Source organism: Oncorhynchus tshawytscha, linkage group LG02, assembly GCF_018296145.1.
Source record: "Oncorhynchus tshawytscha isolate Ot180627B linkage group LG02, Otsh_v2.0, whole genome shotgun sequence".
Classification (NCBI taxonomy): domain Eukaryota; kingdom Metazoa; phylum Chordata; class Actinopteri; order Salmoniformes; family Salmonidae; genus Oncorhynchus; species Oncorhynchus tshawytscha.
Genome location: NC_056430.1, coordinates 57991145 through 58005823, shown reverse-complemented (window position 1 = coordinate 58005823; position 14679 = coordinate 57991145). Strand labels below are relative to the sequence as shown.

Sequence of the window (14679 nt, the reverse complement as noted above, 5' to 3'; positions counted from 1 at the left end):
TACGTTTTTCGGCTTCCGTGGCATAGCTCTCCGGCTTCCGTGGCATAAAACATTTTGACGTCAGCGTAAATATCCGGTATTAGCTCGACAAAGTATCCTTACATTTCTGTGCTATCTTTGGCAACATCATGGAGTTGTTTCTTTCTGGTCCACTTCTTCATTTTTGCAGCGCTTATTTTCCTACTGGAGCATCTGTTCGTGATCTAGTTGATATTTTTACGAAAGAAAAGGTTGGTATCAAAATGGTCGTGTTATCAATTCAACTGAAACATTACTTCATAGGTTCTACATCCAACAAGCTAGCTACTGGTAGCTAGATAACTAACGCGGTATTAGCGGAAGCTAGCTAGCGATCTAGTTTAACACACTTTGCCAACCAGGATTTGAAAATACGTAGTATCAGACGGCTCTGCGCTGTACTTTTCTTTATAACTAGCTAGCTAGTACTGGCATTACTAATACTAGTAGGGATGTGCGTATTTTCCTTTCAAGACGATTCGATACGCATTTAACGTTAGATGGGCTCCGATGCGATTCAATAACGAAACATTTTCCAACATTTTAGTCATTTAGCACATGGTTCCCAAACTTTTTGGTGGGTTTATAAAGAACTCCGTCCGGCTTTAAACGTACTCTTGACAGTTGTAATAGTAGAATGCACAATGATCTGCCTTCTGTCTGTACTGGGTCTGAAGTTCAAATGTATGCAGATGATACAGTGATATATGTGCATGCAAAGAGCAAACAACAAGCTGCACAAGAACTCACTACTGTAATGGTCCAGGTTACAAAGTGGCTCAGTGACTCGTGTCTGCATCTCAATGTGAAAAAAACTGTTTGCATGTTCTTCTCAAAGAGGGCAACAGATGCTCCTGAGCCAGATGTCTATGTGTCAGGGGAGAAGCTCCAGGTGGCATCCGATTTTAAGTACCTTGGCATCATACTTGATTCCAACCTCTCTTTTAAAAAGCATGTGAAAAAGGTCATTCAAATAACCAAATTCAACCTAGCTAATTTCCGATTTATACGAAATTGTTTGACTACAGAGGTAGCAAAACTACTTCAAATCTATGATACTCCCCCACTTAACATACTGCTTGACTAGTTGGGCCCAAGCTTGCTGTACAACATTAAAACCTATTCAGTCTGTCTACAAACAGGCTCTCAAAGTGCTTGATAGGAAGCCCAATAGCCATCATCATTGTCACATCCTTAGAAAGCATGAGCTCTTGAGTTGGGAAAATCTTGTGCAATACACCGACGCATGTCTTGTATTCAAGATCCTTAATGGCCTGGCTCCCCCTTCCACTCAATATTTTTGTTAAACAGAAAACCCAGACATATGGCAGCAGATCCACAAGGTCTGCCATGAGAGGTGACTGTATAGTTCCCCTAAGGAAAAGCACCTTTAGTAAATCTGCATTCTCTGTGAGAGCTTCCCATGTCTGGAATACACTGCCATCAGACACACATAACTGCACCACATATCACACTTTCACAAAATGCTTGAATACATGGCTAAAGGTCAATCAGATTTGTGAACATGGTCCCTAGCTGTGTGTTGCCGCTCTCCATGTTGTCTGTAGCTTGTGAGGTGTGGAAACACTTTGTTGCTTTTATGAATTTTGTCTTGCTGCTTTTTGTTCTATTTTGCTCTGTCTGTATGCTATGTCTTGCTTGTTCTATGTTGCTATTGTCTATATTGTAATTTTTTTTTAATAACCTGCCCAGGGACTGCGGTTGAAAATTAGCCTGCTGGCTAAAACCGGCACTTTTACTGAAACGTTGATTAATGTGCACTGTCCCTGTAAAAATAAACTCAAACTCAAACAATGTGCAATTTCGAAATTGAGTAGTGCACCATCAGGTCCTCTTGTCATGTTTGTCATTGCATACCTTTTTAGATAACTATTTATAACTTGTCAGAAATGTCCAGATCAACTAGCCTATGTCAGCAGTTTTTTTTTTTTTTTTTTTTTGCCCATAGATATTGTTGTAATATTGTAGTCACACAAATATTACATGAATACACATTAGACATAGACAAATGTATAGAATTGCCGTTTTAAAGCGACCTTTTTTTTGTCCTCCACATGACAATTTGTAGAATTGCTGGAAATAAGCTTTAACCCTGCAAAATTCTCTCCACCAACGAGGGGTGTTAACGGTTTGTGTCATGGACAGTGCTTTTTCCTATGGAAATAGAGGTGGTGGGCGTGGGATGTTACCCAATGCTGGAAGTGGGGGCCCCAACTGGAAAAAGTTTGAGAACCCCTGATTTAGCAGATGTTGTAATCCAGAGTGATTTACAGTTTGCTTTAATCTTAAAATGGCTAGGTGGGACAATCACATATCACTTGCATCTAAATGAACATCTTCCTCAAAGTAGCCATCATTAGAGTCTGAGCTAGAAAGGGGGGGGTGCAAGTGCTGGTTCAACAACCCTCATTTTAATAACTAAAAAAGGAGTACAGTAATGAGATTTATCCACCAATCCAGATGAAGGATAGGCTGGAGCTAGACAGCCTGCTGTGCCTCTTTGCGGACCACGACCCATTATTTGGGCGGAGAGACATGTATCTTGTCAGTATATCCATAATCTTTGACCAAGGTAATCACAATTGTTAATGAGATTACGTTTTATATAGCCTAGGCAGCCCATAGTGGGCGCTAGATCTGCACAATCATCTAGGATTGATGTGCGTTCTTGGTAACACACTCGTGTACCCCGTGGACCGGCTCCTACATAAAGCATCTTCCATTCAGGTTGCAAAGGCATAATTTTCCTCCTTTGCTTTCTATAATGGCGAGCCACCGGAAATAAAACAGGAAAAATGTGTCCTGACCTTCCACCACCGTTTTCGTATTTTCAGACTTTAGAATGTTGCACACCGCTTTCGAAAGTGCACACTCCTAACTTTTCAGCTGAAATCACCATCAGATTTAAAGTCTTAGCGCTAGTAATGTATCAAGATATATATATATCTTTAAAAAATATCGACGACATAGTCAATGAATAAATGGCATGAATTTGGATTTCACCCCCGTCTCATCAAATGGTTTAGACCGTTTGAAAGTTTTGACACACTTGATTGAGCTTCTCTTCTCCTGCTTCAACCATGAAGTGCTGGTAGTTAAATAAGTAATATCCAAGAAGACTCGAGTCTTAATTGCTGCCAAAGGTGGTTCAGTAAAGTAAAGGGTCTGAAACGTATGTAAATGTGATATTTTAGTGTTTATTTTTAATAAATTAGGAAACATTTCTAAAAATCCAGTTAAAATCCAGAATAAGGCAGTAACATAACAAAATGTGGAAAAGTCAAGGGGTCTGAATACTTAAAGGTCACTTTTTTTAAATAAATTTTTAAACCAGGCAAGTGAGTGGAGAACAAATTCATATTTACAATTCTGGCCTACCCCGGACCTGGGCCAATTGTGGGCCACCTTATGCGACTCCCAATCATGACTGGATGTGATACAGCCTGGATTTGAACCAGGGACTGTAGTGAAGCCTCTTGCACTGACATAGTGCCTTAGGGCGCTGCACCACTTTTTGTGTGTGTGTGTGTGTGCACTCTGTTTTCAAGTGACACCATTGCTGATGGTGAACCTGAACAATCAAAGTAAAATCGAATGTAATCTCCATCATGTGTGTATCCTGATGAGTTGTCTCCTGCGGTAGCTTAGGCTGCATTTATTCTGGTAACAGCACGTTTGATAAAATAACCTAGCAAATTATGTACTCATCTAATAAAGCCTATTATTGCGCATGCCATTTTACAAACATTTGAATGCTAAAGGTGACGCATAGATGTGCCAAATCAGGAATAAGCCTACCTCTCGTTGGTCAGCGCGCAAAGCTGCATACAGCGTGCGATTTGACTTGGCTACTGATATTGCCTGGGGTTGTAGCTCAATGACTGTCAACACAATTAAATGCTTAGCTCTACACTGAAGGAGAGAACGCAGTTGTTACCAAAGATTAGTTATTTTCTGAAGGTAGAAAGTCACTTGAGCAACAACAAAAAATGGAACTTGTGATTCGTAACGTTTGAATCGATTTCCTGGCCTATTCTACATTTGGATCGGTTTGGAGTCCTGAAGACCAACCGCACTCATATCTTTCACATCGGTCCCCGGTTCAAATGTTTGTTCAATCATTACGTCCCTACTAGCTAGCTACTTGCCTAATGTTTCTTCTATACTTTTCAGGGAATCCCATCATCGGATCTCTATGTCAAGAATAATGGACGACTATCAGAGCTTGATGAGAAATTGCAGGCTGGAGCGGTGTATCGACTGGAGCCTCGTCTCTGTGGAGGGAAAGGAGGTAACTAAGTAGTTTTTAAAGTCTGCTTGTCCCTTAGACTTACAGTAACAGGTTCATTACTATAACTTCTAGTAAGCTAGCTACTTAAGAAAATGATAATTTACTGTTAAGCCTAAAGTTAGTGGACAGGTGTGAAATGTTGCTTACATTATTCTGAATAAGTGAGTAAATGAAGAACTAACTGTTCCATTATTTGTAACTGGCAGGCTTTGGGTCTATGCTTAGGGCTCTTGGGGCACAAATTGAGAAGACCACAAACCGCGAAGCCTGCAGAGACCTAAGCGGAAGGAGACTAAGAGATGTCAACCATGAGAAAGAGTAAGATGGTCACCCACAGACTCAATTTTATCTGGTATTTGAATTATTTTTCTAAATAGGGTTTTTTGATGAAGCTCACCTGTTGGATTTGATTGTCAGTTTGCACTTTTGGTACAATGGGATGAATAAATAGGTAATGAAAATGTAGTCATATTGTGTGTGTGTGTGTGTGTCCAGGATGGCAGAGTGGCTTAAGAAGCAGGCAGACCGCGAGGCAGAGAAAGAGCAAAGGCGTCTGGACAGACTGCAGAGGAAGCTGGCCGAGCCCAAGCATCACTTTACAGACCCGGAGTACGAGAAGCAGTGCCACGATCTCTCAGAACGCCTGGAGGACTCCGTTTTAAAAGGCACGAATTTCAAATGGATATTTAGAATGAAATGGTAGAATAATATGTTTATTGTCCATTTGTAAGAATGGTAATGTTTGTTTTTCACCCAACCCCTCTGAGACACACGGAAGCTACACAGGGCCAAACAGTGCAGAGCCCCTGGTGTAATTTTTATGGAGATATATTTATATATACACTACTGGGCACAAGTTTTTGAACACCTACTCATTCAAGGATTTTTCTTTATTTTTACTATTTTCTACATTGTAATAATAGTGAAGACATCAAAGCTATGAAATAACATATGTGATCATGTAGTAATCCAAAAACTGTTAAACAAATCAAAATATGTTTTAGATGTTAGATTCTTCAAAGTAGCCACCCTTTGCCTTGACAGCTTTGCATGCTCTTGACATTCTGTCAACCAACTTCATGAGGTAGTCACCTGGAATGCATTTCAATTAAGGTGTGCCTTGTTAAACGTTAATTTGTGGAATTTCTTTCCTTAATGCATTTGAGCCAATCAGTTGTGTTGTGACAAGGTAGAGGGGGCTTTACAGAGTCGAACCAGAGTGTATGTAGTGACGCCTCTAGCACTGAGATGCAGCGCCTAGACCTATTTGGTAAAAGACCAAGTCCATATTATGGCTCCCGAGTGGCGCAGCTGTCTAAGGTGCTGCATCTCAACAGCTCAGATAAGCAAAGAGAAATGACAGTCCCTCAAGTCACCTCTAAGACATGAAGGTCAGTCATTATGGAACATTTCAAGAACTTAGAAGGTTTCTTCAAATGCAGTCACAACAACCATCAAGCGCTATCATGAAACTGGCTTTCATGAGGACCGCAGGATTGGAAGACCTAGAGTTGCCTCTGCTGCAGAGGATAAGTTCAGTAGTGTTACCAGCCTCAGAAATTCCAGGCCAAATAAATGCTTCACAGATTTCAATTAACAGACCCATCTCAACGTCAACTGTTCAGAGGAGACTGAAATAGGACTTCATGGTCGAATTGCTGCAAAGAACACTAAACACTAAAGGACACCAATAATAAGAAGAGACTTGTTTGTGCCAAGAAATGTGAGCAATGGACATTAGACCAGTCTGATGAGTCCAAATTGGAGATTTTTGGTTCCAACGGCCGTGTCTTTGTGAGACGCAGTGTCGGTGAACGGGTGATCTCTGTATGTCTATTTCCCACTGTAAAGCATGGAGCAGGAGGTGTTATAGCTTGGGGGTGCTTTGCTGGTGACACTGTCAGTGATTTTATTTAGAATTCAAGACACGCTTAACCAGCATGGCTACCACAGCCTTCTGTAGCGATACGCCATCCCACCTGGTTTGTTTTTCAACAGGACAATGACCCAACACACCTCCAGGCTGCGTAAGTGCTATTTTTACCAAGAAGGAAAGTGATGAAGTGTTGCATCAGATGACCTAGCCTCCACAATTACCTGACCTCAACCCAACTGAGATGGTTTGGGATGAATTGGACTGCAGAGTGAAGGAAAAGCAGCCAACAAATACTCGGCATATGTGGAAACACCTTCAAGATGGTTGGAAAAACATTCCAGGTGAAGCTGGTTGAGAGAATGCCAAGCTTTATGTAAAGCTGTCATTAAGGCAAAGGGTGGCTATTTGAAGAATCTCAAATAGACAAGTCAAAATATATTTTATAACACTTTTTTGGTTACTACATGATTTCATATGTTATTTCATAGTTTTGCCTTCACTATTATTCTACCATGTAGAAAATAGTCAAAATAAATTACAACCCTTTAATGAGTAGATGTATTCAAACTTTTGACTGGTGCTGTATATACGTTTCTTAATGATCTGTGCTGTGGAAAATGATTACAATGTAAAGAGCTGTTTGTTCCATAGAACTAATTCAAGGGTGAGTCTAACAGTTTGTTTTTTAGGAATGCAAGCCTCTTCCAGTGGACTAGTGAAAGTAGACGAGGCACCGAAACGCAAAAAGCCACCTCCAAACAAAGGCCAAGGGAAAAGCAAGAAGAAATGCTTTTGGTGAATGAGCTTTGTCACCTTGGTTTAACATTTTTTTGTAAATAAAATAAATAATACTCTTTAAAGCCTCTTAAAAAAATTAAAACATGCCAAAAAAATGTCATGGGGACAAAACTGATAGTGAAATGCTTTGGATATTACAGGACGGGTGTTGGTGGCCTGGATGACCTCGACAGCTCTGAGGATGACGACGATGCAAGCGACAGCGGGAACTCTCCCTCCACATCTGCTTCCGGTTCAGGGGTGCCTGATTGTCCCGTAACGGGAGCAACGTCAGCTCACACATCAGCCTCTCAGAGCAGAGCGGAACAAACGGCAACTCCGGAAGCTCCTAGGGCAAGCAGCAACTCCATCTCAGGACCCAGCTCTCCAGAGAGCCCAGCCGAGGTGCAGACACAATCTCAAGCAGAGGCAGCAGCTTTTGCTACCAGTGGTAGTGGGGAGCAGGAGGTGGTCCCCACAGAAGAAACATTCCCAAAGACCGACAATGTAAGCGTAGCTCAGAGTAGCGTAAACCAAGCCGCTGTGAGTTTCTTAATGTTCCACTCAAGATTTGTCTTATTGGGTCTTGTTACTTCATTATTTAATGTTTTCCATTTTCATTATCCACCCATACATGCTCCTTAGTTGTTCTGGGTCCCACAAATTAAGCAGATTTCCTTGTGAGCATAATGCAAATGAGATGTTGGGATGACCAAATATGTTTAAAGACCAACTGCAGTCATGCAAAATAGAACAGTGTAATGAACAGTTACTTTTAAAGATGAACTCATGTGTGTTTCTCCCCTGGTATGCAGTGTGAAGATGGGCCCTTAGACCTCCAGGCAGTGCACTCAGACAAGGAGTTGGAGACTTTGGGGTTGGACAGGCTAAAGGCAGAACTGATTGCACGGGGGATGAAGTGTGGGGGAACCCTGTCCGAGCGCGCTACTCGCCTTTTCTCCACCGTAGGGCTTTCTGCAGAGGACATCGATCCTGCCCTATTGGCCAAACCCAGCAAGAAGCAATGACTGCCTAGTGCCTATTACAGCACCGTATAATATTGAGTCTTCTGCTAAGTGGACTCCTGATATAACTATGCCATGTGCCCCAGATTCAAAGTGTGATTATTTTTGTTTGCCCTATATAGTGGACACACTTAAAGATTGTCCCAGCTATTGGATATATCCCAGAATTCTCCTGTTCTCAATGTATTTCTGACATTTTTTTCTAGAGTAGATTTTACTTTTTGAAATTCTAAAGTCAATGTACTGTCCCTTATGTTTGATGAAATGTCACAAATTAAATGAACTTTCTCTATCACAGTAGCTAGGTTTTTATCCAATTGGTGACAGATTTTCATGCAAATTTTCTAAAACGATATGTGCATTTTTCAACTAGAGATGTTACCATCACGTGACTCCAAGTTTACATTGATATGATGGTTATTATATTAACATTTGAGTATGAAGGTGTTTCCACTGCCATTTCTCGTGTAATTAATTTTCCAGAAATACAGTGTTCCCACCTTGTCTTGCCTTTTGTTGACATTTGGAAAGTTAACACAATTTGCTGTTTCCAAAAGGCCTGTTGTGACTTTTTTTTAAAATTCAACGCTCTTTACTCACATAAAAAGGTTGAATGGCAACCTGGTTAGTGAGTGGTTGTTCTCACAACCAACATCTTTTTAGGACAGAGAAATTCTTTGCCTTAAAAATTAGGTTCGTAACTCTGGAAATGGCTATCTTGTTGTTCTGTGGTCTTATATGTACCTATGTTCCTTTTGTGGATATATGGTTGAATAAAAGGACTTACTCTATTGTTTTAAGCTCAAATACCTGAATGTGACTTTTTTTAAACCATAAACAATATTATAACCATGATGGCGCAATCAACATTTGCGTCATCTCTGTGTACCTCAGAGACGCTGGGCAATCCGGGGCTATCAATATGATTGACAGCCAGCCTGGTCTGAACCAGTAGATCTGTCTCCAACTCTAGGAGGTTGATGGGGCGTCCCGAGGGAGGCCACACACCTCCGACCGCCTGAGCCTGGCATGTCCCTCCCCATCCAGTCAGACAAGCGCCTGTAAACACTGGAATGTAGGAGGACACTGCCTATTGGAACCCCTTGCGTCCTCCAATAGTGCAGGTTCGCGCTGCGCAAGAGGGGAACTACCAACAACCGACGACGATGCCTCACTTAGTCCAGTCGTAGTGTTTTCTATCCTAATCTGTCAATTATAGGCATATTCTAGCATCTGGTCCTGAGAAATAGGCTGTTTACTTTGGGAACATTTTTCCAAACCTAAAAATAGTGCCCCTAGCTTCAAGAGGTTAATTAAGCAAACCATCGCTGTGTTCTGCGCATGTGCAGAAGTCCCAGCGGAACCACAGAGTGGCCAGACAACATGAGACCCAAAAGTGTAATGACGGAATGCGCTGTCACCATGTCATTCGGATAAAACTTTCGTAGGGCTAGCAACAAGGCAGCCAGCTGAGGATCTGAAATTCGAGCCTTCATAGTCGGTGTCTAGGTGTAACCCCAGGTAGACAATCCGATGACTGGGCCAAGGCACGCTCTTTTCCCAATTCACAGCGAACCTCAGACGTGTGAGATGAATCACTGTCTGTGTCGTGTGTGTGATCGCCAGCTCTGCTGACGTGGCGACAACCATTAGGTCTTCTAGGTAGGCTAGTAGCCTTATCCCCTGATGATGCAACGGTTCCAATGCCGCCTCCACGCATTTGGAAAAGGTGCGGGGTGCCAGGACGTACCCCAATGGCATCATTGCATATTCCTATGCCACCCATTGACAGGTGAAACACAGAAACTTCCTATGAGGTAGATGCACCGGCACATGAAAGTACGCGTTCTTTAGGTCTATACTTACACAGTATTTGTTGTGGATACAATCCAGCAGACGTTTTGACGTAAGCATTCGAAATGGCCTTTTGACTACGATCTCATTGAGAGTGCATAAATCCAATAGTCGCCTCATTCCCCCCATCCTTTTTGGCACTAGGAAGCAGGGCGAATATAGCCCGCTGTTCCTTTGGTGTTGGGGAACTACTGTAACCGCCTCCTTCGCCAAAAATTCCGTAATCTCTTTTACAAGAGCGGCAACTTTCTCTGGAGTCTTCATCGCCGTCTCTACCAAGCCCGAAAACGGGGGAGGAGTTCGGTGGAATTGGATGGCATAACCATTCTCCAGTGTCCGACTTAAATCGGATGTGAGGGTGCAGCTTCACTGCCACTCCGAGTAATGCTCTGAGAGTGGGAGAGCGAGAAGCTGTGGTACAGGCATTAGGAAGGACCTGTATTCCTCTATGGCGAAAGCTGCGATGTCCCTCGACACTGAAGTGGTGGGACAGGCCAGGGTGGGCCCCCCTCGAAAGGGGGAGGAAATATTGGCGCCTCCTGTGAGAAACGGGGGCGCCAAGATTTTGCCGGCAGGTAGCCTTGTGGTTAGAGCGTTGGACTAGTAACCGAGCTGACAAGGTAAAAAATCTGTCGTTCTGCCCCTGAACAAGGCCGTTAACCCACTGTTCCTTCATTGAAAATAAGAATCTGTTCATAACTGACTTGCCAAGTTAAGTAAAGGTAAAACTTTTTTTTTTAAACAGCGTTGTGGTTCCAACCCTTCCTGAACGCAACACGGGTCTGAGATGCACTGACTGAGGCGCCGGTAAACCAATAGAAACAGAGCTCCACTATGGGGCGGAGCTCCAGATATAGAACATTTTAGCCCTGAAGGTTTTGGATATATGTACGCTCCCCTATGCCTGATTGGAATGGTTAGTGGAGCCATTATCACCATTTTGCATACATATCTGATTCTTCTACATCTGCAAAAGGGGATGAGGGCTAGGCCAGTGATTGTTTCTGGACTGTGATTTTGTGATTGAATTCACATGATCATTTCATAACTAGGACAAGGAAAAATGATTGACTTCTGTCTGTACTGGTAGTTCTGTCCTCCAGCACCAAGACATTGATGTCGTGCCCTGTGAAGCTTACAGTCATTCATCACATCTTCATACCTTAATCATTCCCATTAATATTCTACTTATCACACATTAAAGGAACATTTCTGGATTTAGACAATGAGCATGCTAGCAAATACCCATAGACTTAGTATTTGTGATAACTCTAGTTAGTATTGGCTCTGGAAACTACCTCTACCTTCCTTCATACTGGACACAGAGACTTAAAAATTGTATCCACAAGTTCATCCAACTCTGGGGAAGTAGATAAATGGCCTCTGCCAAAATCCCAATGTATCCCTTTAAGCTTCTATTTAAGCTTCTATGGATGTGAATTGTCCATGCACTCTACTTTAACTGGGTCATTTATATTACTTCTGCTACCCACCATAACAAAAAATTGTTCAACAATGGTTATTTTTCATTTGACAACAGCAAGCAGGGAAATACTTCCAAAGAGATGTTTAACAGTCTTGTTTGTTGTGAACAAACTCCAGTCTTCTACTTTAAAGTTGTTAATAATTAGATCCTAATGTGAGATTTAACTGGTGAGACTGGGGGGAAGGGGCGGGGGGAGCCTGCAGTGGTGCCTTGAATCGAAATACAGGTTAAAGATGTCATTGGTCAGATGGTCAAGAAAAGTTCATGGCCTTAATTACAGATAGTGTTAAAGCACAATTAAATATATATATATTTCCCCTAATTTTCACAGAGGCCTTCCAGGCGTTGGATAGAGAAGGCACTGGAACTGCTGAAATGAATATCACAGAGGTGAGACCATTTGAATGTCAATGCTTTGTGTCTTTTAATCACTGATTCACTATGGATAACATAACCTTATCCACTCTGGTCTTTGTCTCTCACCGTGGCTGTATATGACCATGTGTGGTTGAAGTGTATGGTGATCTAGTATGCTGTAGAAGAGGACACATACACACCCATAGTAGAGGACAACCATAGCCTCAAAGAGCCTCCAAAGCATCTCAGTGCACCCAACTAAGGCTTGCATCATCTCAAACAATCTCAAAGAATCTACTACTCCCTACTTTTTAATCACCACTACAAATACCTTGCTGCCTCTGCTCAATAACTTGGGAGTTGCATTTAACCTGGTCAATTACACGTGATCAAAATGAAATGCTCTACTAAGGGAGTCGCTGCATATAAATCACTGCAAGCATTATACGATGGCAAAGTTTTCAGGGCATACCGTTGTGCCTGTATTTTTAAAGTTCCATTTCAAACCTCTTAGGTTTTCCTCTCTTTGTTTAACCATCAAATTCAGATGCTAGTCTGTAATAAGAGATGATGACATCATACTCTGACATTATGTATTTTTGACTACCTTTCACAGGATCTTGGATTATAGAAAGTAAGTAGAGCTATAGGCTGCTAATGAACTGTAAATTGTACTGATGCCTTATTCTTTAGGATACCTCAGTACAGTGAACTACATCAGTTAAAGACAGAAATATAACTCGTCTTTTTCTCAATATGGCAATTTTAGTCTAAAATTGGTGAGGGTACTTTCAACTAAAACACAAAACGTAGGAAAGGGACTCCTCAAAATGTGACAAGGTAAAAAGTAACTGCACAAAAAGTATGCTGAACTGCACATTTTAATTATGCGAAGAATGTCACTGAATAAAACGGACTTATATAACTTTTGAGTTATTCATTTTCTAAAGATGATTGAGAACATGGTATTCTGTATTTTACATTATAGCCATTACCATATATATATGATTAAATATTATCTGATGTTGGCTGTGTGAAGTATCTGCATTTGTGCACTTGAGCATCATCATGAGATTAAACAACTGCTTGCTACATCTACTTGCCTGTTTGTGTGTGTGACAAGAACTGAGTAACATGGTGTGACCTGCATGTTGCAAAACTGTAGATAACAGCCCAGCAGATGCTTTGTCCTTGTGTTTGTATGTAACCATATTGAGCACATGGTGTGACTTGCTGTATCTTACAAAGTTGTGGTTAAGCAGGCATAGGGAGTGGTGGTCATCACGAGGTTTAACTGAGATGGAAAAATACTGAACAACACAATAGCAGGAACTGAGCAACTGTTATAACAAGGCTGCAATACCAGAACAGTAAGAATCTATACATCGACGGAGGGAGGACTCCAAGAAGCGCCAAGAGGGGACCCGCCTGAGCGCCTGCGATAGGCTGAGCAAGTCTAAACCACGCTCAGCCTCTACTGTGATAGGCAAACAGACGGGTCAGAACTATGTCCATCAGAGTATAAGAACACTGTTTACATACATCCTGTCAATTCCCTGTTCTGCCCTGCGAGGTATTACAGTGAGCCCGTATATACGAAAGTTGCATTTGCCATTTATTGCTTAGTTAATAAAAAATACATAGTATACAATCAGTGACTCATAGTCATATTTATCCTGATTCCAGATTTGAATTTACGCAACTCTAACAATGGTTAATGCATAGTTATAATCCCCAATGCATTCAAGGTGTGTATGAATGTAACCTTTTGATACTAATTATTATTTATCATTGATATGAAAGATAAGGTCCTTTTGCTTCCAAAACCGTACCACAAGCAATGTTAATATTCAGACCAAGCGTCTGGGATCTTTAAAGAACTCTCCCCTACAGAAGACACCTTTGTCCAATGACTTATAGTATTGTGTAATGAAATTTAAGAGTCATGATCAAGCGCTACCCCAACACTTGATTTGCTGAGAGGTAGAAATGTAACCACTTTCATATTCAAACATTGACATGCAAGGATTAACAGTCCATGAGATCTTGATTAAACATTTGAAAGCTACAACCTTATTTGGGGTTATGATTATACATGACTGTTACTAAGCATGAGGCATTTAATGACTCTTCCAGAATAAATGGGTAAATTAAATGACCACTTAACATGGATGTAGCAGATTTCTCAAGATGAAACAAACATTACATTTGGATACATTTATTGTTCAAGCTCTCAGTGACAAATGCCAATAATGTGGGAATAGTGACATCAACAAGAAAAACTGTCCTCTGCTGGGGCAGGTCTATTGATCGGAGGAGTCAATGCTGTTCTACTCTTTGGTCTTTCCGTCCTTGCTCTCGATCAGTCCAAGAAGAAAGGCATCTGCTTCTAGTAGTGTTGTGTCGGTGTTCGCACCCAGGAAGCGAGATGTGAGCTCGAGGTCCTCAAGACGCAGACGTACCCTGCTCCCCCTCTGGTACTTCTCTCCATCCACTGTCGGTCGTTTACATACACAATGGAACTTGGCACCAAAGTCAATGTATAAATCGTCTTTGATTATGTGAAAGATCTTCCCGATTACCATTTTGTCCTTTGCTGGGCCCATCTGCATGAGAGGAGAATTTCGTAGCAATGACGCAAATGATTTTTCATTTCTTGTTGACCCAAGTCTGACAGTAGTTCCCGTCTGATTTTGTCTCTGCTGAAGGTCTGTGTGTTGTTCATATGCTGCAGCGAAGCCACTTTTCACCTTGTCGGCTGCTGGTTTTTGCGTTTCTTCCACCGCTTTCCCTTCCGATGTCTCCCCGCTATCTGTGCTGAACAAGGACTTGCAAATATCAATTGCTCGTTTTGGAAACACACATGTGCCAGTCCTCAGACCTGCCACGACCTTGCACAAAGCTGCCATGTTGGTGTGTCCGCCGCAATGGACGGTGGGTGTTTTACTTGTGTTACATTTAAATAAAAAAGGAA

At 41.7% G+C, this 14679-nt stretch overlaps 2 protein-coding genes across 2 annotated transcripts; one reads left to right on the top strand and one right to left on the bottom strand.

The window, feature by feature from the left end:
• The first annotated feature begins 50 nt into the window (after positions 1-50).
• On the top strand, positions 51-8815 carry LOC112266476 (replication stress response regulator SDE2). The gene is made up of 7 exons (XM_024443970.2): positions 51-230; positions 4213-4330; positions 4537-4648; positions 4826-4995; positions 6896-7001; positions 7145-7490; positions 7799-8815. Exons 1-7 carry the CDS (start codon positions 129-131, stop codon positions 8009-8011), a joined length of 1167 nt encoding a protein of 388 aa, XP_024299738.1. The 5' UTR covers positions 51-128; the 3' UTR covers positions 8012-8815.
• Positions 8816-13917: 5102 nt separating this feature from the next.
• Positions 13918-14651, bottom strand: mrps28 (mitochondrial ribosomal protein S28). The gene has a single exon (XM_024443982.2). The coding sequence runs from the start codon at positions 14612-14614 to the stop codon at positions 14036-14038; it is 579 nt and encodes a 192-aa protein (XP_024299750.1). The 5' UTR covers positions 14615-14651; the 3' UTR covers positions 13918-14035.
• Positions 14652-14679: the final 28 nt, after the last annotated feature.